This window comes from Ammospiza caudacuta, chromosome Z (genome assembly GCF_027887145.1).
Source record: "Ammospiza caudacuta isolate bAmmCau1 chromosome Z, bAmmCau1.pri, whole genome shotgun sequence".
Taxonomy (NCBI): domain Eukaryota; kingdom Metazoa; phylum Chordata; class Aves; order Passeriformes; family Passerellidae; genus Ammospiza; species Ammospiza caudacuta.
In genome coordinates, this window is record NC_080632.1 from 30962496 (window position 1) to 30988587 (window position 26092).

Below are 26092 nucleotides of genomic sequence, written 5' to 3' on the forward strand. Positions count from 1 at the left end.
ACTTTTGAGAGTTGCTCCTTCTCTTTCAGATATAAACAACTCAGGAGATACACCTCCAGAAGACTTCTGCTAATTGCTTTACTTCTAGACTTTTCAGGGGCTGTAGTACATTGCTTCTAGTACTGGTCCCAAGAGACCATGCTAAGACCCTTAATTTTTCTGCAGGGTAACATATGTAGATGTGCCCTTGTGGTTTTGTTAGTTCTTTGTTAAAATGCATGGCTATTTATTTTTTAAGATAATGATACCTTTTTTATTAATATTTCAGATCCCTCTTGGAAGTCAATTAATTCCCTAACTAGTGGGATGTGATCCATTGTGTACTTGTAAGAAAATTTTCCAGTTCTGGTCTAGACAAAGCTATTGTATGAGTTGTTTTAAAAAATAAATATATAATATACCTTGATCAACTTTTAAACAGTCTTCAAAGATGAGAAGAAAACCTCATATTTGGCATTATGTTTTGATACGTAGCAGGTTGGTTTTGTTAAGTTTGTGGTCTTTCTTCAGGTAGAAATTTACATATATATATATATATATATATTATTTTGCTTTTTTCAGCACCTACAATTGCTGCTTCACTAGATTTTCTATACTGCTTAGATTCTGCTTTTTAAACTTCCAGTTGCAAAAGCTAAAATGCAGAAGCAACATGCAGATTGGGTTGAAAAAGTTGCGGCTGCAAAAAAGAAGATTGTGTGGATGTCATAGCAGCCTTCCAGTACCTGAAAGAGGCCTACAGGGAAGCTGGAGAGGGTCTCCTCATTAGAAACTGCATCGATGTGACAAGGGGAATGGCTTCAAACTGAAAGAACGGAAATTTAGAAAGCAAAACCTCACAAATCATCAAATTATGAAAGAAATTATTTACTGTGAGAGTGGTGAGTAACTGGAACAGGTTGCCCAAAGAAGTTCTGGATGTGTCACTCCTGTCAGTGTTCAAGGCTGGTTTGGAACACGGCTTTGTGCATCCTGATCTAGTGGAAGAGGTTCTAGGCCCATGGTCTAGAACTAGATAGTCTTTAAGGCTCCTTCCAAGAAAAACAATTCTACGATTCTACCTAGATGGTGGAAACTCCAGCTGAGTTAATGGCAACCATGTAATAAACAGACTGAATAACTTTTCTTCTTTTAAAATGAAGAAAATACTAGCATCATCCATTTGGCTGTCAAAAATAGGTATTGAAACAGCCTTCCTGAGTTTTCTGCCGCTCCACCTCTGATTTCTGACACTCAGCTTCGCCTACGTGCCGCTTTCCAGAACTGAAGCTCCTGTGGTCAAGACAGGAAATCTGTAACTCAGCAGAAGCGCTGGTGAAAGAATGAGAGGCTCGGGCGGAGGGTGCAGGGTGGCACAGGCCGGTGCAGACATCCAGCTCAGGGCACTTCTCGGCCGGAGACGCCAGCGGGACGGCGAGGGGCTGGACGGCGAGGGGCGGGATCGGCTCTGCGCCCAGCCCCGCCGGCCTCCTGCCGCCGCTCTTCTTTGCCGCGGGCGGCGCGGGTAACGAGAGGCGACGGAGTGGCTTTCGCTGTTCTGTTTAGCGGGGCCGCAGCTGGCGGCACAGTCAGGTGAGGCCGCCGGGCGGGCTGCGAGGCGCCGGGCCGCGGCTGTGCCAGCTGTGCCCCGCCGGGCTCGGCTCGGCTCGGCCGGCGGCGGTGGGGGACGAGCGGCGGCCCCGGCGCGGGGCGTGTGCGGCGGGCGGCCGTGGGGGCGGTGAGGGGCGGCCCCGCGCGGGCTCCGTGCCGGCTCCGTGCCGCGGGCACTCGCCGTTCGCCGCCGGCAGTGCTCACAGAGGTACCGGGCCGGCGTGGCAGGGCTTAACTGGCGTGCTTGCCGGACACTGATAGCATTTCCTTGTTTCTTCAGCCAGCCTTCCCTCTGAAGGGTCTTGAGCCGGAAACATCTCTGAATATTCGCAGAGGAGGTAGAAATAATAATATTCGAAATCAACGCAGGTGTGAGATACCTCCTCCCGGCTACCTTGGCTAGGTGGCCTCCCCTGGTTTGTCGCAGCTGGGCTGGTGACCTGAGATTGCTGACCATCCTCGTCTTCCTTCCGAGCTAGCCCTGCTTTCCCTCCCCGCGGGCAGGGCTGCGGAGGCCTTACCGCTGCTCAGGGACTTGGAAAAGTTCGTGCCTCCAGAGGCCTTCCCGCCTCTGCTTGGAAAAGTTAGTTACCCCTACCTCTTCAGAAATTTTGGTTCGGATATTGGGTACACAGTGGGCACTGTGTTTATCACCTACACCCAGGAAGTTTGAGTTGTTTTACTTCATAGGACTCCCTTGTCAGCATGAAGATAGGAGTTGATCAGGTTTTTAGAAAATCTTGCTCTTGAATTGACTTTTTTTTGAATGGCCTTTCATCTTACATCTTGACAGCACTTTGCTTTTGAAGAACTATTTATATAGTGGAATTTTTTTTTTTCACTCTTACTGGGAGGTCTCCATGTTTTGCAGTTAAACCATATGTGTAGTTTTGTAGTGGTGGGGAAGTGGTAGCAATTTACTGAGTTTTTAATCAAAAATCTAAACTTACTGTAACTCTGTTTCATAATCTCCATTTAAGATATGTGGGTGTCCTGTTAATTGTGATGTTAAAAAGCTGGTTCATGTTGTATGGGAAATATACCAGCAACAAAATATATACATAAAAATAAGTGAGTGGTCTGACTAACTCTTGAGATAGTTCAGGTATATAAGTTTGCTTGTTTAATTTTATTTTCATACACATTATTTTCAGTGGTAATACTGCTATCAAAAACTTCACCTGGCCAACATGTCCAGGTATTCTAGAACATTTTATCAAGGTTTTTTTAGTTAGCCAACTTCTGTCATTGGGATAGATACCTACTTTAAACCTCTAGCTTCTGTTTTGCCACATACCTGTTTGGGAATTCTCTTTAATCAGATAAAGAGAGTATTTGGACGTTAGCTTCTTGTAAAGCAGTCATTTGAAAGAGGAGAGACTTCTTGAGCTGAAATATGATTAGTGAACAAGTGGTAACAATGACCCTATCCTTGGACAGATAGTGTATTTTTAGGGTTTTCATAGTTTTCTAATCTGTTACTTCTATTTTAGAATGCTTTAGAAAAGGAAGACCTGACACCTGAATTGACTATCAAATAAATGGTTATTCCTGAGCAGGATGAGAATGGAGTTGCTGAATGTATTGTGGTGAAAATGCCGTTCCCTTCTTGTAAAGAGTGTAGCTTGATAATTTTGGTGAACAGTGACTCTGTGACATTCATCCAAAGTATAGAAGTTTGAGTAGCGGCTGTTGCTGAATGTCTCAGAGTGTTTTTTCTTTTCTTTTTTTCCTGCAGTTTGTAAATCCCTGTGAAGGGCATATAGGAAGTTTGTGGTCAGCCGGCTTGAGTTCAGTGCCCAAACTTTAAATCTCCAATGGAAAAATATTTGTTTGTTTTTTTTTTTAACTTGCAAATTTGAAAGGAAGAACCTCTCAGACAGTGTTGCTGTGGAGGATGATAAGAAATCTGTGTGCTCTGTTTTGTGACCGTGTACAGTTCCTTGAGCCGTGTGTACAGGGTGTCTGTGCAACTTTGAAAGCATAAAGGTTGCTGCTGGCTATAGCTGGTTCTCTCCATGGGGCTGTGAATAGTGGTACTTGTAAGTAAGATCCTGCTGTGAGTAAGAACAAGCTGGATTTACCTTTCAAAGATAATCACTACTGTGTATTAACCATTTATGAGATGAAAACTGAAAGGTTTTGACTCACTTTTTTCTGCACTCCATTTCCGCCCACTCAAAAAAATGGTCACCTTTATTTTTGGAAGACCGGGCACACAAATGTTTGCTCTCTGATTCACTCTTTTAAGAATTACTTATTTTCCCAGTCTCATTTATTTATTTTTAAAATAAAATTCAAGTTCTAATACCTTTTAGTCTGATTTAGTTGTATCTGGGTATACCTAACTAACTTGTCAATGGAAGAAGTTTTGATTAACTTGTTTGGTTAATACACTGTGCTTTAACTTAGGCAGTCAGACGTAGGAATTTCATGATAATAGCTGAAAAAAACCACAGGGATTTCTTCCAGAAGTTCACTGGGAGGTTGGAAAAGAGTTTGCAATAGGTGGGGAAAGCACCACTCTCTGAGGGGCTCCCTTAGTGTGGAAGAAGTTTCCCCGTTCTGGTCCAGTCTGGTTGGGATGGGATTATGTGACCTCTATCCTGTGCATTAGCCCTTAGGTCCTTGTTGGGACTTTTTCTTTTTTTCTCTTTTTTGGTGTCTTGTCTCTGGTTTTTGCAGGGGTTTCAGTAAGGCTTTGTCCTTACTCAGAGTTGCAAGTACTCAGACCTCCAAGAAGCTGTGCCTTCAATTTTCGGTGGCTGCTTTGGCTGTGGTCTGTCCTTAGATGCTGCTCTGGCTTATATTGGCTTTGTACCACGCAGTGGCTGGATGGTGGAGGAGGTGGTTGGTAGGCAGGTGTGGTGGTGGGGGGAAAGGGAACATTTTTCCTATACTGTCTGCTGTGTGTCTATTGAATTTTTCACCTTTTCTGGTTGTTTCTGCTTGGTGGGTCTTAAGAAAGTACACAGAGCTGAACCCTGTGAGCAGAGACTTGGCTTTCCTTCTGGGAGTCTGAAATGCACCATTTTGTTTTGTCTTTAGAACTACTGTATTGGTCTTGAGGCTTGGTTGGCAACGTTGCTCCTTATCTATAGTAAAAGATTGCTGGATACCAGATATCCTACTTCAGCTGAGTACAGTAAAAAGAAAGAATTGTTTACTGTGGGAAGTAAAAGTATGCTGTGTGTTAATTTGCTTGAATATCTCAGTCTAAAACATCTCCTTCTCAATGAAGCACCACTAGATTGGAAAAACAGAAGGATGGAATCTTTGTTCAGAAGTCAGGAATTTTACAAATATGCTTGTTTTTACATCTGCCACGGACATTGTTGGATTTCATCTTCAGTAAAATTGCTTTCTTACCCATAAGATCAGAAACTTATTTGAAATCCAACTCAAATAACTGTGCCAGACCAGATGTTTCCTGGAAAACAGCATGTGCAAACAGGTTTGCATGTAGATGTGCTTATTGAGCTGATTTGCTTATCTCTCTTCCAAAATATGTGAGTATGTGTACCCATGGCAGAAAGTTAAACAATTTTTATTTTTTAAACTAACAAGAGAGGGAATATTGATATTGCAGCTGAGGTAAAGTTTTGGGTCTGCAGTATGTGAACAGAAGAGCCTTCTGTGTCTTTCATGCCTGCCTTCTTCGTTTTGCTATTCCTTCTGTTCAGTATAAAAATATATTCCTAATTAATATAAATTATTTATGAGTAAACAACACTGCTCTTTTCTAGAAAGAGCAATGTACTGAAGTCAAACATGCTTTAGTGAAACCAGCACTTATTTGCCTTTTTGTTTTTAACAGGTGGAAACAGCAGAAAAGGTGCTGATGCTGCCGGATTTGTCTACTATTTAGGTGTGTTGGCATTTTTTAGCATGGTTTTGTGCCTGTGCTTTAAGCTGCATGGAGAACTCATCATTCTTTCCTTGAACAATATGGTTGCTTTACCTCTGAAAATTTTTGAGCTAAACAGCTAGTCCCATATATTTATCTAGTAGATAACTACAGTGCAAGCTGTTACTGCTGATAATGTGAACTGTTTTCTCTATTTCTGACAGCTATGAGGAAAATACCAGTTATTTTATTCAAGTCACACTTAGAATGAATCACTGCATCTTGGCAGTGCTCTTTGTAGTTTTTCCATCTGTCAAGTGTACCTACTATTACAGCAGACAACAAGATACAGATGACTTCATAATGGGTTCTGACAGACCTTTTTTGAAATACAGTATTGTATTCTGGTATGCAAAAGTAAATAGATTCTCTTGTTCTTTGCTGAGATGGCAGTGCTAACTCCATCATGCCCTTTGTGCTCTCATTTTTGCTGCTCTAGAGATTGGGGGTTCTTGGTTTTCAGGGGTCATGTGTAAGACATGGTGGCTCTGTACTTCTCAGGTGCTTCTTTTAGGATGACACAGTAGGATAAGAGTCTGTGCAAGATGTATGTGTTTCTGCAATTCATAGTGCAAGATGTATGTGTTTCTGCAATTCATAGCTTCTACTGGAAATTTGTGCATGTCTCTGTGTGTGTTTTAATCTACTGCGTGTTAATTTTTTGCATTACAAGAAAAAAATATCCAAACAACATGGTTCCTTTCCTTGCCTTTGCTTCCTGGTGTTGACCTTGCTTATCTGTATGTGGCCCTGTGGGTGTCCTCTGGAGCTGTGCTGCATGTGTCCCTTTGTGCCTTAGCTGAGTTTTCCTTTAGGCGAGAAACTCAAGTCTCAGGTGTTAGACTTCTTTGGATTGTTTTGTGGTGTGTGTGGGTGTTTATGAAGAGGCAACATTTTCAGGAAGCTGCATTTTACTCTTATATGCTCTGTATGTTCCACCCTCAAATTCAAATTAGGAAACTTTTCAAATGAGCACACAGATTGGAAACCTTTGTGAATCTGACAGTATTATGCACTGTCTGCTGAGAAATGAGAAGTTATAATCTATCTTGACTGCAGAGAGGGAATTTTGCAGAGAATGCATGTGGACACTGAGGTATAGGTGAGCTGTTGAAGGACTTAAGTGCTGGATGTACAATAGAATTTGCATTTCTGGGACCTGCGAAATGCTGGCATCACATTCTTCCCCTGTGCTTACAGTGTATGTTCACATGTAAATCCTTTGAGAGTTGCTACCATTTATTAATTTTTAAAACATTGCCACTTGTGTGTTGCAATAGTAGGGAAGAGGTTGCTTCGCTTAAAAATACGTACCTTGAGAGTTTGTACAATATATTACTAGTAAATGTATACATTTTGGATTTAACTAGTGTCTTATGATGCATATATATTTGCTGACTGCCTCGTCTTCTGTGCTTATTTTTTCTGTCTTTTGACTGCTGGAGTGCAGAAAGAAAAAAAGTTAATCTCAGTTTACAAGGAAGCAATCTTCTACAAACTGCAGCCAAGATTTCTTGGAGTTTAAGGATTAATGAAGCTAGGTGCCATTAGGCTTATTAAGACCAGATATCACCACACCATAAAATCAATGTAGCTTATTTCAAAGAGAATTGCAGCTACCCTTTGCCCCTGCCTATCTTTTAAGATGGTCTGTTTCACAGAAATAACACAAATCTCAATAACAACCAGTAGTATCCCTGGTACTGCTAATTCATGATTTATTTTCTGTAGGAGCAGAGAAAGCAGCTGGGCATCAAAATGGAGAACACTTAATGCCATGTAACATTGAAATCAGTGGAGTGTCTGCTTATATTTATAATAATTGTTATTTTTAGGTTCTCCTTTAAATAATTTGGTTCAGTCTTATTTACGTATTTATTTACAGGCTCAGGAATAAGAAGTTAGAATAGTAGTGCCAGATGGAATAAGTTGGAATGGTCCAATTTTAGAAAGCAAATTACTCTTCAAAGCGAATTACTCTTCAAACAGCAAGACTAAATTAATTTTCTGAGTAAATTAGGTAAAAAGCAATCTGTTCTCTACCCCAGTGTTGTCTGCATAGATTTTTGGGTAGATGTATGATAAAAAAATGGCTGGTTCTGTTTATTGCAGATTTGCATGATATTGTTAGGAGCATTCAAGACATCTCCCTCAAGAGCGCGTGAGGCTTTATGTACAAGCTAATAGTGTATATGCTAAGATGACCTTTCTTTGTCTTTCAGATGCAAATATCTAGACAGGTCAACACTAGTACATTTACCTTCCTTGCTGGGTGTAAGCCTATCAGCTGACAGCTGTTGCATTACTGTTTGCAGTCAGCTGATAGGCTGTATTATACATTATTGTATGTATAAAATAGCTGTAGTTTGGGATGCAGTACAATGTGCCCTTTTTAATTTGCAGGTTTCCCTACTTGCTGTGATTCTTCAGATTTGTTCTCTTCTTGAAATGGTAGGACTTGGAAACAGCTGTCGCGGGATGAAGTCTCCACCACTCCTCGTGGCTGCGCTCGTGGCGTGCATAATTGTTTTGGGTTTCAATTACTGGGTTGCAAGTTCTCGCAGCATGGATCTGCAGGTAATGTTCCTTTTGATCTGCATGTCACTTTGTACTTCTGCAAGTAGTAAACATAGTTCACGAGAAGGATGATTCTCCTTCATGTGGTGAGCCAGGAACTTCAGCTTGTTGTAGGAACTTCCACAAATTTTATAGTTGTTGCTTATCAGTAGTGGGGAAATGGGACGAATGCCTATTTGTACCTGAGAGGAACCCAAAACTTGAACACACCTGCATGTGTGATACTTGTTACTTCTGCTCTCACAAAACGTTCAGCTGTCTTGTGCTGTTTCACATTAAAGATGTGATAAATGCCATCCTCTTTTGTCCCCTCCCAAGCACCCTCAACTTCCTTGCCATCATGGCAGTACACAAAGCAGAAAAGACCTTGGCTTTTGCAAGCCCTGCTCAGCAATAACAAAAACATCTTTATGTTATCAACCCTGTGTTCATTACAAATCCAAAACAGAGCGCTATACCAGTCACTGTGAAGAAAATTATCCCAGTCAAAGCTAGCACACTTATATTCCTAGATTTGTCTTTATACATGACCAGTAGCATTGTATGCATACTGTACAAGGAAATGTGGCTTGTTCAGAAACGAAATCTGAATTTGTGTTTCTTAGTCATCTTTCTGAAGAAGAACATACAAGTCACATGTAATAATTGCCTTGTCTGATGATAACTATATTTTTCTGATGATAACTGTATTTTTTGTGGCTGTTGAGCTTAGGTTTTAATCCTTTCTGGACCATTTGTTCTGATATAGGATATGTGAGTCAAATTTCTGATTTGTGACAATCTCTGCAGGAGAGTTATTTTGTTCCCCTCTTTTTTTTATTTTTTTTCCTTTTCTTTTGTTACTGTTTTTAACAAGCTGACCTAAAAACTAGCAACATGTTGATTAAACGTGGCTCATGAGAGCTCCTTCCCAGTTTATCCAGTGAATTTGTATGCTCTTTGTAACTGAGCCAAATTTTAGTACTGAGTGGGCAGCTGAGTACTGTCAACAGGAGTTGAACTCCTGTTTCTTTCACCTCAGAACTGGCAGTATTCAAACAAGGGCACTTGTGTCTGGCCATGTGGTTAAGAGTGTGTCTTATGACTTCTGAGACCCTGGTCATCCCTTGCTTTCCCTTAAGCCTCAGGGTGGTGGCTACCAGTGGGTAGTAACTGTGTCAGTACTACTGAAGTGTTGCTGCACAGCCATGAAGCAGCTGATAGAGAGAATAATATGCCACAGATTCATTTTGATCTCCATAACCTAGAGACACAAGGTCCTCAGATACTACTACAGGTACACTGTGCCATCTTACACATTTCTCCTAAAGTTAGCCTGAAAATTACTTCAATTTGGCATGGTCACACAGTCTGAATGGAATAAAAGCATAGCTGAACGTGGATGGAGCGTCTGCAGCTCTCTCTAGACCCATTTGTTTGTTGGCAGGATTTTGCAGGTGTTATGACTGAAATGGAAGGAGTGTTTTCCTTACTATTCCAGCTAAACTGCAAGTAATTTTCCTTTTTTTTTTTTCCTCTAACTCCTCTCTCTTTTCTTTATTTCTGTGGCAGAGAGGCAGGGTAGGTGGGACATGACACACTACATACGTGGTGTAAGGAGATTTGGAAGATTTTCTTGGAGTCTTGGAACATGTGCAGTTTTTATTATATTTAATTTTTAGTCCACCTGGAATCACCAGATCTTTTTTCATTCTGTTGATATCCCCAGCCCCCTGCATGTTTTTGTATTCCTAGTTGCTGTGAAGAACAATTTCTTCACAGCAAATGTTTAGAAACAACATCCTGCAAAACTAAATTGGTACTTACAAACAAGAGGGGTGGGGGAGGAGGAAAGAATGTGAAAACATGAGGCTTGATTCCTTAGCATATGCCTCTTACAGGATGTGATGGTGTTGAATTTTATTCTGACTGTAGCTGTTCTTTAAGCAGTCAAGAGGAATGATGATTTTCTGGTTATGAATGAATGGATTTTTCTCATATATGTCTTTGTATAATAGCTATATGTGAATTGTTCATGTAAAAGTTGGGCAGTGTTGTCCTCCCTCTACTCTTTTCTAGCTCTTTCAGGGAATCAGATTGGTTTGAGAGCTGAGTTTCCACACTGAGTTAGTTTGGGGTCAACGCTGAGAAGTGTAAAGCTGTCAGAATTGTATGGGCTAAAAATTTAAAAAATTGTTTGACCTTGACTTCAGAAAGACTGTAGTTTCTAATCTTTCTTATGTTTATGTTATGGGTGTTTTTTTATGCTCAAGTACTGAGCTTTTAATTTTTCTCATCTTTAACAGAAATTTTAGAGTCTTTACAAAATATGCACTCCTGTTAATTTATATAAAACCACGCAAGTGTGTGTCTGTGTGTATGACTAGTATCCCTGGCTGACACAGGACTTTTGTCATATCTGCATTGTTAGCGCTGTAAAATTTGCTATTCCTTGAATATATTGGACAAGATTCGGGCAAGGGGGAAGCATTTTTTGATTGCTTTGGCTAATCTGCTCTTCCTCAGGGTCGCGTCATGGATCTGGAAGGCAAAGTCCGCAGGGCAGCAGCGGAGAGGGGTGCTGTGGAACAAAAAAAGAATGAATTCCAAGGGGAGCTAGAGAAGCAGCAGCAGCAGATTGACAAAATCCAGTCCTTGCACAGCTTTCAGATGGAAAATGCAAACAGAGCACATCAGGAAGAGAAGGTAGGACTTTTCCTAGCCACAGTTTTCTGTGAGACTGTAGTTTACTGAAGTGGTGCTCACATGTTGCAGCTTACAGACAATGCTGGTGTGGCAAAACATTTTATATTGTATGATATTGAGAAAATGGACATTGAATGGACATTTTAGCATTTGTTGTTGTATAATTTTGAAATACTAAAAAGTGCAAGTAACAGCAGTTCTGAATAAAACTCTTATCCTCTCTATAAATTGTTACCATACTTGGATTGTCCCTTCACTTTCTTTCCTGTACAGTAATGTTTTAAAAATTAGGAAAAAGAGGAAGATGGACTAAGAGATATATTCCCAAATATATTTGTAAGCATAAATGGTTGACATTTATTTCTAAATGCTTTAAAAATTTTGTGGCATCTTGGCTTTCTGCCTCAAAAACTTAATCGTATTGGGAAGATATGAGAAGGTGAGACTTTCACGGCAGTGCTCCTAACAGCTGTGAAGAATGTGAACAAATCCATTTAAATAGCAGTGTGTATGATTCCTGCTGTGTAGTATTTTGCAAACTGGTTTGCTGCGTATTTTGCTTGTGTTGCAGATACCACTTTGATTGCAGTTGCTAGTCAGTAATATCCATTTTCTCCCTATTCACAGAAGCATTTAGTTGAGAGTATTCAATTGCTGCTCTCATAGAGTCTCGTGACTGAAGTTTATAGATCAGCTTTCCAGGACTATTACCTTCAGAAGGCTGAACAGTCACATTTTGTGATGGTGATAGGTACTCTTCAGGTAGCAGGTTCACTGTAAGGGAATGGTTTGTTCCTCAAAATGTGTTGCCTGAGAAAAATATAACCAGATTAATCTTTGAAGAACTTAGAGGAACAAAAATTGATTAAAAATGGAAGGTAAAATGCTTGCATCAATGTCATACATCATTAGTTTATTTTGAAATAATCCTTACTCCAAGTCTTCCAGGAAATAATAAACCAATTCTTTTTACCTCTTTTGAGACAAACCTGTATCCTTGATAATTTCTCTCTTCTCCCTTGTTCGGTCCTTGCATATACTTTTAAAAAGATGAGGTGTAGTTTGTCAATTTATTTTTTTCAATGTGTGCATTTTTAAAAAAGATATCTCAGAATATTCAGACAGTATTCAAGTAAGTAATCAAATCTTGTCACTTCTGCCTCCTGTTATTGGGTGTTGCTCCTGAATGCTGTGGCATTTTCTTGCTTTCTGCTTCAGTCCTACAGGGAGTGAAAACACATGCATGAGTGGAAAAAATAAAATTCAAAGGTAAGAAAAGGGCAAATGTAATGGAGTATTATGCTTCCTTTCTATAGGCAGGTATTGCCAGAGCTACTAAATGACACTGAAAGGGCTGGCCAGAGAATTTTCAGCACAGACTAGCAAGAGGGGCAAGTGTTGAGAGATGGTGACAGGACCTCATCCAGGAGTTCTTAGAAAAGTTTAGTGAATGAAATGTTGCTTCTGCCAAGCATGATGTGCCATCTTTTTGCTTCAGATTTCTGGCATCAGATGAGTGTTAGGTGGCAGCACGCAATCCACTTTCCTTGTGGTGTTTTTGAGCCTAGTGGGCATACAGGAACTGTTCATAAAATGTGGCCTCCATGCCAGGAGAAGTAGTAACAGGTGTTTTACAGAACTAGGACTGCTGTTGGACATGGGGTGGAATGTGGTGTCTGGGGAAGAGTCAATGTGGCTTCTGGAAAAGAAAGTCTTTCTTCTGAGTTATCTTGGAGTTTTCTCTTGAAAGAGCTGGTGATAAAGGCGAGGGAGAGAAGTGAGCACGTTCACACCTGGAGTTGAAGTGGCTTGTAGAGATATTATGCAGCCGTGTGGTCAGACAGCGATATTGCAAGGGTGAATGACAAGGCAAAAGTTACAAAGCAGCTTAGAATTACACTGGGTTGATAGTTGTTCTGTGGAGGGGGTTACCAGTGGAGTTTTGAAGTGCTGTGAAATGCATAGAGGGGAGCAAAGGTCACCAAATCTGTGCAGTAGTTTCTCTACAGGAATCCAGAGTGCGATTTACAGGCTGGACAAGGGTCAGCAGAGGAGAATCATCACAGTCATCTTCAGGATTCCAAATGGTACAGAAAATATTTGTGGCTGGAGAGGAAAGGCAGGGTTGTCCTGCATTCACTGATGTGCCTCAAATGCCATGATCAAGTTGTAATTCAGACTGAGCAGAAGGAAGTGCTCTTCATGCAATAGGCGGTGAAGCTGCAAGTGTGTGGCATCCATAATACCCAGTTACAGTGGGTCTGTGTAGGTTAACAAGCACCTGGATGGCCTTGGACAAACATCTAACCCACTTCCAAGGTGTTTGCTCTATCTCCATGTGTTCCTCAGACAGGCAGCTGCTGCTTGGAAAATACTGTGCTTTATGGCTGCCTTGGAATTCATTTGGCTTTTCAGTGTTAGAGGTGGGATGCTGGGAAAGGTAGATTTTGGGGCCAATGAAGTTGAAATTCCTACCTCCTAAATTCTTTTCCCTCTATCTCCCTAAAATACAGTTGTTCAGTCTATAAAGCTTGCTTAGAAACCCCAGGAAGTTATACCCTAGGGAAGTGGTGCATTGTACTAATTTCCTGACTTCTGCATTCTGTGACTGGAGAAGAACATGTGTCTCACTCAGGAGCCTCAAGTGGTAGGGTGAGCAGGTATGTGCCTGTGCACCATTTTGTATCAAATTCAAAATTTGCTTTTCTTGTGACACACAGCAAATATCCTGTGGATATGCTGTTTGTTTTCCAACTCTAGTTTAAGAGTAGGGAGAGCTGTTTTGCTGGAAAGCTGTGCATTTGTCAAAAGAAGACATCAGCCAAGTTGCTATGGATTCATCCACTGTAATTCAGGAATGCCTCGGATAGGGTGGCAGGGAAGATAGGGAAACCTTAATTCTGCTCACTAATGACCTTTATTGGAAGAAGCTGTCTAGGATCAGAGGTTATTTTACAGAGGGATATGGAATATAAGAAAAGTCAGCATCTGAGTGATTTTTTGTTTGTGTGTATCTCTGTCCATGTATAAATGTATTTTGTATGTTCGTATCTTGAGTGTATAAGATATGAAGGTATATACAGGATATAAGCATGTATCCTTGTTTTTTGGCTCCATAGATTCCAGTGGAATCTAGGATTCCTGGGAGGCAAGTAATGAATTCACCCTTTCTGATTGTGGGAAGCTTTCTCCTTGAACTGAACATTTACTCTGTGAGAATTAGTGGCCAGTATTTACCTAGTCAGGAAGAATGAATGCAAATCTAAATCCCGAGACTCTCAACCCAAGCATTTTACAGACTATAACTAACTAGAGATCTTTGAGTCGTAAATAAGAGTTTGCATAGTTCTTGCTGTTCTTAAAGAAAAATAAAATGCTTTCAGCAGTTCTGTAGGAATGACTGGTCCCTCTCAAGCCTTCCACTTTTTGAGGAAGAAATTACGGTTCTTTTGTCTGTAGAGGAAACTCACATATGAGAGACACAATCTGGACTTCTAACCAAGAGCAAGTCACAAGTAACATTTGAGACATATCATAACTGCAGTTCATCTCTGCTCACTGTGTCTTAATACTCTGCTGATAAAACCCAGAATAATTACAGTACTGATTTACTTTCATACCAAACCAAAACACCAGTAAGATCTTTTGCTCAGTTAAAGTCATTGTCACTAGCAGTGCAGTAATCACTTTGAGTTAAACCTGCCTTCTTTTGTAGTAGACCTGTCTCTGTGCTACTTGAAGGATGAGGGCATAGAAGGTTGGTAGTCTGAGCCTGTTATACTGTAATGGAGTATTATGCTTGTGTGGGCTCACCATTCACTGGGGCAGTGTAGTTCTGGAAAATTACTGTTGTAGTTATGAAACACTACTGCCTCCAGTCTATTTTTAAAAAAACCTGCTTGAATTTTTAAGGATTAGTGTAGATTTAGGAAATGGGTTCTGCTATTCCATGCAGAAGTAGAGTGATGAGACCAAGTAGTCTTACTTGAACACTCAATAACAACAGTTCAGGAGTGCAAAAAGGCTGTTTCTAATCTGTATATTCTATGTGGTTATTATTCAGGACTTGCAGCTTCTGGGATTTACAGAGCCACAGAAGTCTCTTTGAGGAGCATAACAGGGCAACAATGTGTTTAATATCTCTGAAATGCATGAGTATGATTTTGCAGTTGGTAGTTTTCTTTGGATTTACATAAATCTTCTCCTACCCAAATCTTGTTTTACTGAGAAGGGCCAAGATTTGTATGTTCTATGTGAAGCATGTCACTGTCCTGTTGCTCAGTATCTTTTAACTCTGGTCACAGCTGCTCTCTGGTCCCCTCCCTCTGGGAAAATTTAAATTCCTAGCAGTCTTCTGACACAAAGTACCTATTGGTATGCAGGGAGTCGACTCCACTCAGAAGGAATTACAGTAGTCTGTAGGAGAGAGTAGAAAGGTACCTTTTCACTGAAGTCTATATCTATTTTGGGTTTTGAATTTTTTTTCCAACCCAAACAGTGCTGTATGTTCTAGTTTTGGACAAGTTTTGAGGTAGGAGAGCACTGCCTCATGTCCCATATTTGCCTCAGCACAATATTACTACATTATCAAGGGAAGTCAGTATGCTTCCTCATAACTGGTACACAGAAGTCTAGAAGATCATGTCTGTTCAAAATATATCTTCACGTGATGGAAAGAAAAAAAAGGGTGGTCTGAGGCTAGCTAAACTAGAGAGGGGGAATTTAGTGCATATGTAGTTTGAAGTTAACTCTTGGAATGTTGCTACCTCTTCACAGCTAAATGAATGGACAAAAGTCAGAAGGTGCATTAGATATACCTGTGGAAGTTTTATATTAATATTCTCATATCATATTATTTTGTTTTGCTTACATTGCCTACTATTTGGGTTTTTGTTAAATGTAAAATGAGGGGAAATGAATAAAGTGAAGTGAAAGTCCTGTAGTTTCATGGGGCTTTTTTTTCTCCAATCTACTTGCTGTTGCCCAGTACCTGTAATAGTAATTTTGTATTTGTGTGTGTCAAATACCAACCCTCTTGTGCTTAAACATTAAGAAACTAACTTTGCAATTTTGGTGGTTTTGAAGGCAGAACTCCAACATGTCATGGTATGCATGTCCTTGTGTCCTCTGCAACTAAACAGAACCTAGATTGCTTTTGTCACAGGCTGTGATACAAGGTTGAGTCTCAGATTTTTGGCAGAACTACTGTACAGAGGTGGTTTTTTGGGTTTGGGTTTTGCTGGGTGCGTGGGTTGTTCATTTGTTTGGGGTTCTTTTGTTGATTGGGTGGGGTTTTTTTGTGTTTATTGGGGAAAAGTGCAATTTCTGAATGGAATTCCGTTTATTGGGACATAGGTTTCAATGAACAATATCTCCTCCATTTTGAGCTTGAAGTTTGTTCTAAGGCTTACTTAATTGATGTGCCTCCACTGAAGTATAAGTGAGCGTGCAACACAATGATCAACTTTAAAGAGAAATATTTCCTTAAAACCATATTTATCAACTTTTTCCCCATACACTAATACATAGTTTGGCTGTTAGTGTCTTAGCCTGGAAACAATAAGACTTTTTGTGGTAAATTCTCATGTTTTAACACCAGCTGGCAAGTAAATATCATGCAGACGCTTCCTCACTCTCCACATCTCCCTCTAGATTTTTGAAGAAAATTCTGTGTTGAGATAAGAACAGTTTGATAACTGAGAGGAATAAAACCCAACAGAGCAAGATATACACAGTCCAGTTGCTCAGTGCGTGCTGTATGGTGCTGCTCAAGTTGTCCCCCAGCAGCTATCAGTGCCTCCTGGCCAGCTCCCGCACTTTGTCCCCATGTTCTGTGGTAAGTAATGTCCCTTTGGCCAGTTTGGGACGCCTGACAGAGCTTCCTCCTGGTTTCTTGTGCACCTGCTGGCTGGCAGGGCATGGGAAACAGGCAAATCCTTGTCTTAGTGCAAGCGATACTGAACAATAACTAAAAGATGAGTGTGTTGCCAGCATTATTTTCATGCTAATGCCAGGGTAGTGTGGGGAGTTGCGGGAGCATACAAGACAGAACCGCTCTTTCTCTTTGCTGGAAGGACTTAAATCAGTTTGAGTTAATCATTAAATAAGCACCCTCCTTTTCCCTGGTTAATTATAAATGTCTGTTTCTGCATGTATAAATTTTACCTTCCCATCCTGCTTTATTCACAGTTGGTTTTGTTCTTACCAGTTGAGTTACTGATTCTGTGGCTTATCTTTTTCTCCTTTGTGCTATATTTGTGTATGCAAAGCCCCTTTTTTCTTAAGTTTTAGTGTTTATGCTTATCAAACTATTTCCTTTCTTTTTTCTGTTGCAATTATGCTTTTATATACATACTAATTATGCTTTTACACCCACCACATACAGTCAGTGTTAGAAAGGACACATGTCAGTTCAATGTGCTTGGGTTAGCTTGGTTCTTGACAGTAGCAAATGCTGGAGGAGTTACTGTAGTAGTACCTCCAATGAATATGTGTATGGAGAATACTGTTCAGCATTATTCAGATCAAATGCATTTACATAGTCCAAAGTATGTGCTCAAAAAAAACCCTTCAAATAATTTATCTCAAAGCTTCCTCATGCATATTTCTGCATTATGCTTGATTATTTTTAAACAGTAGCTTTAGCTTTGTGTCTCTTAACTGGAATAATACTTATGTAGGCATGATCTGTGGTGAATAATAAACAATTCAGCTGCTATTATTAAAAATTTGCTGTACAGCTGGAGCAGTTTGTTTCCCACACTATTGGTGGAAGTGTGACTTTTGAGTTTTGATGTCTGAAGTGCTGCTGTCCACAGCATTGTCTTCAATCAAAAGATTTGGTTTTTTCCTCTTTGGTAGTCATAAAGACTTCTGTGCAAACATGTTTACGAGTAGAATAAGCTGGAGCTATATTATAGATTTACTGTATCACAGAATATCAGATTTTGGTGTGGTAATAGGGGAATTTTTCCAAAGCTGGATTTTTTGCTCCTGGGGATTATAGCTATTATCTTCTGGGCTAAATGAAGATTAAAATGTGATTTTCTTTCTAGAACTGAGTATTGGCATATGTCTGCTGAGTACTTCCCAGCAGTTTTCACTCTTGACCAGCATAAAACCCCAAAAATAAATAATGTTTGCTTAATTTACAGTCACAAAGTGAAAATTAGTTAACACTTGAATGATAGGAGGAAGAATGGAAAGCCTGATGTTATTGACTTAGTGTGATTGGAAGGTGGCAGTTGCAGTGCTGTGCTGTAAATTATTAAACAGTGTTTCCTGCTCAAGTTAAACAGCTAACTAGGATTTAACAGGTTTTTGCCTGGACTGTTGCCCACATTTTCAAGGAGATAGGTGTGGCATCGCCAAAAGAAGTTTTATATGCAATCCGTAGAGACCAAGGCAGACTTATTTTTTTCCCTGCTGTGATTCAAAGAGACTTTTTTTTAATGTGGAAAGTAATTTTTCTTACTTCAGCTAATCACAGTTATTATTGTCCTAATGTTCAAAACATGTAACACTTGTATGTTTTACTGTCACATAAGTGATCCTGGCATTTAGGAGTTTGATTTTAAGGACCCCCCCATTCGGTCCCACTCGTCCCTCCCCTTTCCCCCCAATAAATAGAACCAAAACCAACAAAGCCCCGCAAAAAACTCTAAGAATATACAATTATAAATTGCTCTATCATGCTGATTTTTCTAGTCCACTGATAGTTTCTGGTAGTGGCCAATGCTGTATTATCCTGAAGGTAGTAATCCTGGAACAACCTGACTACATTGTCCACACAATAGCAAAACTTGGAATTTCCAGTGAAACATTAATTTCCTTTTCCTAATAAACCAGTGAAAAAGAGTGAATTTCTTATTTACCTATCCTATGAGAAAGGAGAGGGAGAGATAAATGATCCTACATGCAAGTTGTTACTGTTTTTTGAATTTCTTTTTGCTACAGCATGACCTTTTTTTCTTGAGGTTTCATGGTGGTGTTCACAAAACAGCTGTACATACAGAATGGTGTAGAAATACTTAGCAACAGCTGAATGACCACTTCTGTGAAGTGTGACTCTTTAAAGGGTCGTTCGAAGACAAATCTACTGCCCTGCTGGGTCCTGTTCCACTCAGATTTATTGAACGCTGCACTCATGCAATCAGCTGGCTCTTATTACTGTGGCCTTGGGAAGAAAGGCACCAGCAATGCTGTCAGTGTTTCAGGGTGACTTGGGCAGACAGAGTGGATGCAGCAACTTCTTTTTGGGTGTGGACATACACACACATCAGTACTAGAGCAGAAACTCTGGGCAACAGAGGAGTTGATTTCTGGGACCATTGAAGAACCCTGAGTTTTCCCAGGACAAGGGTAGTAGGGAAACTGACAGTGAAGCCTGAGAAATGCCTTCCTAAGGCTGTACTGGATTGTTTCTGAAGAGTCAGTGGATCTCTTTTTTGTATTCTTAAGAACTCTTGTGCACCAGACTTGCTAAATTATGCATGTGAATCTGAGTTATCCTGGCATCTGCCTCACAGGAATAATTTCACTTAGCTGTGACTTGATTCAGTTTTCATGTGTTTTGGGGAATGTGTGTATATGAAATGGTAGATGGAGATTGATGAAAGAATAGACGAAATGTGTTCCTATGTTGACTACCTCTTCAGAATGAGAGGGTGAACAAAGTGAAGGAGTGGAGGAAGGCCACTCCAACATGAAAGCAATCGAGAAGAAAGGTAGAAAAGGGATACAATGCAAGGGTTTCACATTGCTTTCATGGAGTTCCTTTATGCTGAGTGATGAATGCTTTCATAGCTTATCTTTGCATGCCTGAATACATGTGTATTGATTCCTGAGTGAGAGGGTAATTGATTGTGAGCTGTGATGTTGTGTTCTTCCTTCAAGAGATAAATAAAGTCTGATTGTGACTCCAGTAATGAGATGAAATTAAAATAAAGTGACCAGCAATTTTAGTATCAATAAATTCCTTTAAATTCTTCCTCTTTTCATTTGTGTGGTGATATCTTCCCTCACTCCCCTATACTGGAAAATCTGGGTTAAAGTGAATGTTGTTTGCAGTAGGAGATCTCTAAAGCAGCTAAAAGGTTTTGTTCAACCGTGACACTGTCAGAACTGTGGCGCACAAAAAGTAGATCTTGTTACAAGTGCTTTGATAGGTGTCGTTTATAATGGTAATACATGTCCTTTGCAATTAAAACACTGGAGTTTTTTCTGCTTCTTTCAGGCAGTGCTGATGAGTAACATCACAGTAAATGATCGACTGATTCAGAGTCTACGAGGTATGTTGTGGTACCCCTGTGACTCTCTCATACTGATTTTTGGGCTCCCTGTTTTTAAGACTTGGATTTTTCCGTGGTCTTATGAGAATGCTGCCTTTCTTCAAGTCATGGGGGTGGTACAGAAGCTGCTATGACTTAGATATTTCATCTGCAAGGTTCCAGTTAAGTGTCAGTCTAATCTGCCACAGTAGTAGGAGGATTTGTCTATGTAGTGCTTGATGTAGTACTCCTGACTCTTATGATAGAATATAAATAGAACTAAGTTACATCATTTTTTTCTTCATTTTACTGGCAACATATTCTTGCATTCTTCCCTGAGGTGTGAGGTCATGCATTTTAGCACCAGAGGAATTTGTGAATTATATTAAATTTATTTATTTATTTTAAATTATATTAAATTTAAAAAGTCAGTCTAATTAATTTCTAATCATGGTAGTGTTTCAAAATTGTTGTTAGCAATGTATTCTGGGGGTACTTGGGAATGAATCCTATGAAGTATGTATGTTGTGGTGTTGTCTTATGATGCTGTGTCACAGATGTTTCTATCAGGAAGAAAACACTAAATCATAGATGCCTCTGTTGCTAAGGAGCATGGGTATCCATTACATATTATTCAGGGAAGCATTGCAATCTTGATAAATGTGAATGCTGTTTTATATTGTGCTGTGATTATGATTTCACAAATGTAAAGGTTTTCCAGACTGCAACTTAGCAGGGTTTGCATATCAGTTCTGTATATTCCTTAAGAGGGAAAGTAGGTAAAAATATGTATTATACTGTTTTGCCAATATATTATGCTGAAAGGTTATTCTTACCAGATCCCATGCACCCTTGTTGAATAAATTCAACAATTATCTATCATTTGTTTATGAAAAGCAGTTTGCATGACAGATGAATAAATTTAGCATTGTTATTGCAAATTTGTTTCTTGATGTTTCTGGTTTAGAATCTATATGTATATGTGTATCTTAATGTGTATTTTAATCCTGCTTTGACCAGAACACTTGAAAGAGTTGCAGACGGAATATGGAAAGCTACAGCTGGATGTTTACTGGTTTCAGAAGAACCAGACTAACCTTCAGAGGAAGTTCTCATATGATCTGTAAGTATGTTCTTTAGGAAATTTTGGCTTCCCAAATTATAGGTGACTTGGTTATAACCCAGAGTACTCCTGTGTTAGCTATAGATCTGTTAGTAAATACATGTTTTTAAAGAGACCAGTAACATCTGACTCATCTAAAATTGCTCACAGTTGATCTTGGAGAATAGCATTAACTTTGCACAGTTTTTCTTCTCTATGCCCGGAAACTTCTTGATATTCCTTCTATTGCATGAGGATAAAGGTAGCAATATTATCACTTAAGAATTGTGTGGGAAAATTGAAACGGCAAGAAGTTAAACTGTGAAGAAGTTTGAATTGAGGTGGGGGAATACCTAATGAGAAGCTGTACCTTATTGAACTGACAGAGGTCTTGGGAATTTCTGGTACCATCAAACTCATGTATTCTGCTTTACATGACATACCTAGTTATGGCTTTTTCTTAATATTTCCCACTGAATTTTAAAGCATGGATAACTGAAAGTTACTTATCAGTATCCTTATACAAAACACACATTTCTGGTATTTCTAGGATTTTCTGCTCAGTAATGTTCTTGTTTCTTCTACCTGCCTTCACAATCTGTAATATCTTCCCCCTTGTGCATAGATATAAAAAAGCATTAGAATTTACTGTTTGTATGTTCTCATAATGATGTTCCATCAAGAATGTAATTGTTGTAGTGTTAGGTATTTTTTCAGCAGCCATTATTTAGCCAGGTTTGTAGGAATTATAACTGAAAGTGGAACATGACACTCAAATAACTTGAATTCTGCAGGCTACACTTGAAGTAAATATTTTCTTATTTTTATTTTTCCCTCCACCTTAGAATTGCAGATTAATGCTAGTGCTTCTGTGATACTTACTGATTACCAGTTGGTTGTCACCTTTTTTTGGATTATTACTCATGCAATAAATATTACCTGGATGGATTACATTAGTGGAAAATTTAAGACTTCTAACAGAAAAGGAGAAGGAAGAAACTTTGGTTTGTACCTGCCTTTCAATAAGCTGTGTGTTAAGGGGCCTCTCCCCCCGTGTTTGTTGTGTACCCTGGTTGTTAAGCACTGTCTGTTGGCTGTTTAGCTAAATGACAGACCTGAGACCCATGGACCTCTGTTAATCGTTCTGTGCTAGTCACTGAGTCTGTTTTCCAGTGTTGTCTTCTAAGTCTGAGATCAGCAGGAACTAATAGATCTGTATATAGCACAGATATCTCTATCTGCTGGACAGTCATGCTCCACACCACAGGTACACCTGTTAAGCGCTGGATTGATATACACGTACAGGGAAGTGCTGTGTGGCAAATGTTGTTAGTCTGGCTTACGAAAACTTGGAGGTTTATTACCCATATCTGATGAAGTATTTGCAAGCATGGGTGTGTTGAGGAAATCACTGACAGAGCACCCCTTGCTTGTGGTAGTGTACCATAAAGAATCCCTTTTGTTTAACAGAGGAAGTTTGTATTCAGACAGCATAGCTCCAAGGTGTGGTCTGGTTCAAGGTGAAGAGCTAAGCATGATACAGTGGTAAAAATGGGTTTGCTTTTATGAGGGTAAGTATAGAGACAAGTGTGATAAATCAGCCATGTGGTAGTTGAACAGAGACTCAGCTAGCTGGTCCGTTTCTGGCTGGTCTTGAGGCAGGTGCACCATTCCCTGCAGAGCCTCCATGGGAGTCTGTAAAGGCAGTTATCTCAGCCAAGGAGCAATGCTGCCTTCACTAGCTTTGCTGCGAAATACTTAAATGTTCATTTTCTGTTTCTAGACTTTTTTCCTAAGAGTACAAGTGAGGAAATTTGGAGTCAAATTTTCATAAAATAATTTATAGCTTCAGTACTGTGCAGTATTCACACAGTTCTAGGAGGAGCATGTAATTTTTAATCATTGCTTGTTGTTTACCTTTAGGGAGGATGTTGCAATGTGAATATTTCCCCACTAAACTAATTTACACAACTAACTTTACATTGTTTAAGTAATTGCAGAAATGGATACGTGGTGGTGCTTGGCTACATATGTTCCTCTTTGCTACATGCTCACTTAATACTGTCACTTTAAATGCTTACAAACAGCCTTTTCCCAATGTGATTGTGGGCTTAGGAAAATAAGAATTATTGGAAAGACTCCAAATGTTATTTTTAATCTGTCTTCCTTCCTCCCCTCCCAATTAGGAATAAACTGCTGTGTTGCCTCTCTGTTCATCTGCCTTGCCAGGAAGGGGCATTAGACCTGATTATGTGCTTCGTTTTACCTGGATTTGCATGGATGAAGGTTTTGCATCTTAGGTAGCAAGTACACTGTGCCCAGTGCAAAAATAGAGAGACCATATTATTTGTATAAAAATAATGAAAATGTTATAAAAAGATGACAGAAGTCAAATGTCTTTTTCAAGTGGCACATTGTAAATTATTCTTCTTAAACATTCAGTTACTGTTCTGTAGAAGACAGTGGTAAAAGCAGTTGTGCATGTGGAATGCATAAGAACAAAAATCTATGAACTTAGAAGGAAAAAAAAATCATTGTGTCTTTTTGTACTGGAGTCTTGAAGTTTCATCTTAGCATTTTTTGGAACAAGCTTAGTGTTTTCCATGCAGAAGTCAGCAGGAGCTCTCTTGCCTTAGTGGTGTTGTGTGCAAAAGGAGTGTGCATTCCTCAGCAGTCAGCTTCACAATGTACCCTTGGTGTGCGCTGTGCCCAATGCTGTCTGGTCATGGTTAGAGCTTCTACAGCAAAGGCTCACTGACGCACTGACCCTTCTCTCCTGTAGCAGCCAGAGTGAAACAGAAGCCTCTGGACTCATTTTTTGAAATTGTTATTGAATACATTCCAATATTCAAATGCATTTTTGTTCCGAAAGAGCTTTGTTTGTTACATAACTGCATGGATAAACTAAGGCTATCCGTGTACTCTAGAAGCTGTTGTAAGCATGAGTAGAGTGTTCAAGTCTCATTTAAAAGAAGGGAATTCTGTTAGAGATAATAAGCTTAAAATGGTGAGGGTTTGTCACAGATGTTAACTGAGCTTTATTTTCATGTGCACTGTGGGATCAAAGTGCAAGCTTTCTCAAATACTCTGTCTCTGACATCAGGTTGTATGTGTACTGCATCTTTTTCAAACTTGCAAATTGTTACACAATTAATATGTTCTTTTATTTCTTAGAAAATAGTGAATGTGAGTATAACTCAAGCCTACTCTGTTTTTGATGTTTACTGTCTTTGATGTTCACCAGTTTAAAGCATGGCTTATTTGGTGACTCTTCCATGTATTAGCACTGTCAAATCAGACGTTAGAATAATGTCTGGTCTACAAGAAGTCATAATAAAGGTAGTAAGTCAGTTAGCATATCTGTCTGCTACTATTCTTCCTTTCTAGGTGTGAACTACAGAAGGGATTTTTTGCCTTTGAAAGGCAGGGCTGGAGAAGGGTGAAAGTGCAATAAAAATGAGTCATTTGCTGTGATAAAGTGCACATAGCCTGGAAACTCCTTTGGATTACACAGTAGTTTATTTTCAGCTTGAGAAACTGCAGCATGCCTCTCTCAAGCAAATGCTGTTGCGCGGAGGGTATTGACAGTGTTAGACCAGTGTTAGAATAAGACTGGTCAGAGCCAGAATAAGGAGAAATTCACCCCCCTTCTTAGTCTTAGTGATGGGGATGAGAAACTTGCAGTATGTTGACCATACTGTTGTATAAAGGTTGCTGGAAAAGATTTTGAATGCAGAAAGATGTGTTTGCAAGGCCTGTAGCTGATTGTATATATAAAAACTGGAAGTTACGTTTGAGTGGAAAAACAGATGAGAGAGAGAAAGGAGAAAAGGTTTAAAAATCCCATAAAACTTCTTTGTTGCTAGATTAGCATGGAAAAGAAAATTTGGTCCCCAGCCAAGAGCCTGCTCTTCCTTGGGCAGGCTCTCCAGGGCAGTGGATACTGAGGTTGATGTGTTTTCCCCTAGTGTGACACATTTGTTATTGGGATCCACTCAAATTGCTGTTCCTGTTCACAGTGGGGTCAGAGCATACTTGGGGTCACATGATGACTAGTTTCTAAGGCTTCTGTGTGTGTATTATGGGATAATGCTTGTCTTGGTTTGTTATTCACTAGGTCTTGTTCTACCTTTGATATAAACTGAAAGCTATAAAATGGCTAATGAAAAGAGTGGGAGAGAAAGGATGATCTTGCCCTGACTGCAGCCACTTGCCTTGAGAAACAGATTGACAAAACTCCTGGGCTTTGCACAGAATCTCCAGCACATCCACAGAAGGGGAGAACGCTGCCCTGGCAGCTTTAGGAAAAGCACTGCTGCAAACAGCAGACCTTAGCTAGGAGTTAGGGAGCTGTGAGGGAAAGGCAGGCTGCATGGATGCAGATAGAAGACTGCTGTCACAAAGGTTGAGATCCTGATGGTGCTTTGTAACTATTAAAAGTTTGTTAAAAGATACACAGTGCTTGCATCTTTAGAATATATTCCTTCTGGAACTTACAGTAGCTACTAGTGAACTCCACATCTGTAACATATGTTTTGTTACAACTTGCAGCGCTGCACTTTGCTGAAATACTGAGGAGGTGTGTTCAGTTTGCTAACACTAGATTACATCTGTTTTCTATTTCAGCTGGTACTTTTCTGTTTTGTCTTTCTGGCTAAAATCAAAATATGAATTTCTGTAATCATTCTAGAAATGCTTCGAGGATCAAAATTGATTCTAACTTACCTGGACTTGACCGGTTAGCAAACACACAATGGAAAAATCATGTAGCTTGTTGAGCTGGTCAGACAAAATAGTTTAAATTAATTTCTTCCAATAGAACTTGCCTGCACTATGAATTTGTCCTTAGGACTTAGGTCAATGCTTCATTTTTTCCTAGTGACTTCTCAAATGTAAAACCAGGTAGTAGAATTAAGGCAATAATAAAACGTAAAGAAAAGCATAAATATATGAAGGAAAAAA

The 26092-nt window shown here is 39.6% G+C and overlaps 1 protein-coding gene across 2 annotated transcripts in view; it reads left to right on the forward strand.

The window, feature by feature from the left end:
- Positions 1-1560: 1560 nt before the first annotated feature.
- Positions 1561-26092, forward strand: part of GOLM1 (golgi membrane protein 1) — a 36749-nt gene continuing 12217 nt past the window's right edge. Inside the window, exons 1-5 of one of the 2 annotated variants that reach the window (XM_058823323.1) lie at positions 1561-1572; positions 7901-8074; positions 10580-10759; positions 19995-20049; positions 21049-21151. In XM_058823323.1, the coding sequence (XP_058679306.1) occupies positions 7946-8074; positions 10580-10759; positions 19995-20049; positions 21049-21151 (467 nt within the window). In that variant the 5' untranslated portion in view covers positions 1561-1572; positions 7901-7945. Of the gene's footprint in view, positions 1573-5404; positions 5459-7900; positions 8075-10579; positions 10760-19994; positions 20050-21048; positions 21152-26092 lie in introns of those variants that run through there. The other variant, XM_058823324.1, reaches the window with a different exon arrangement.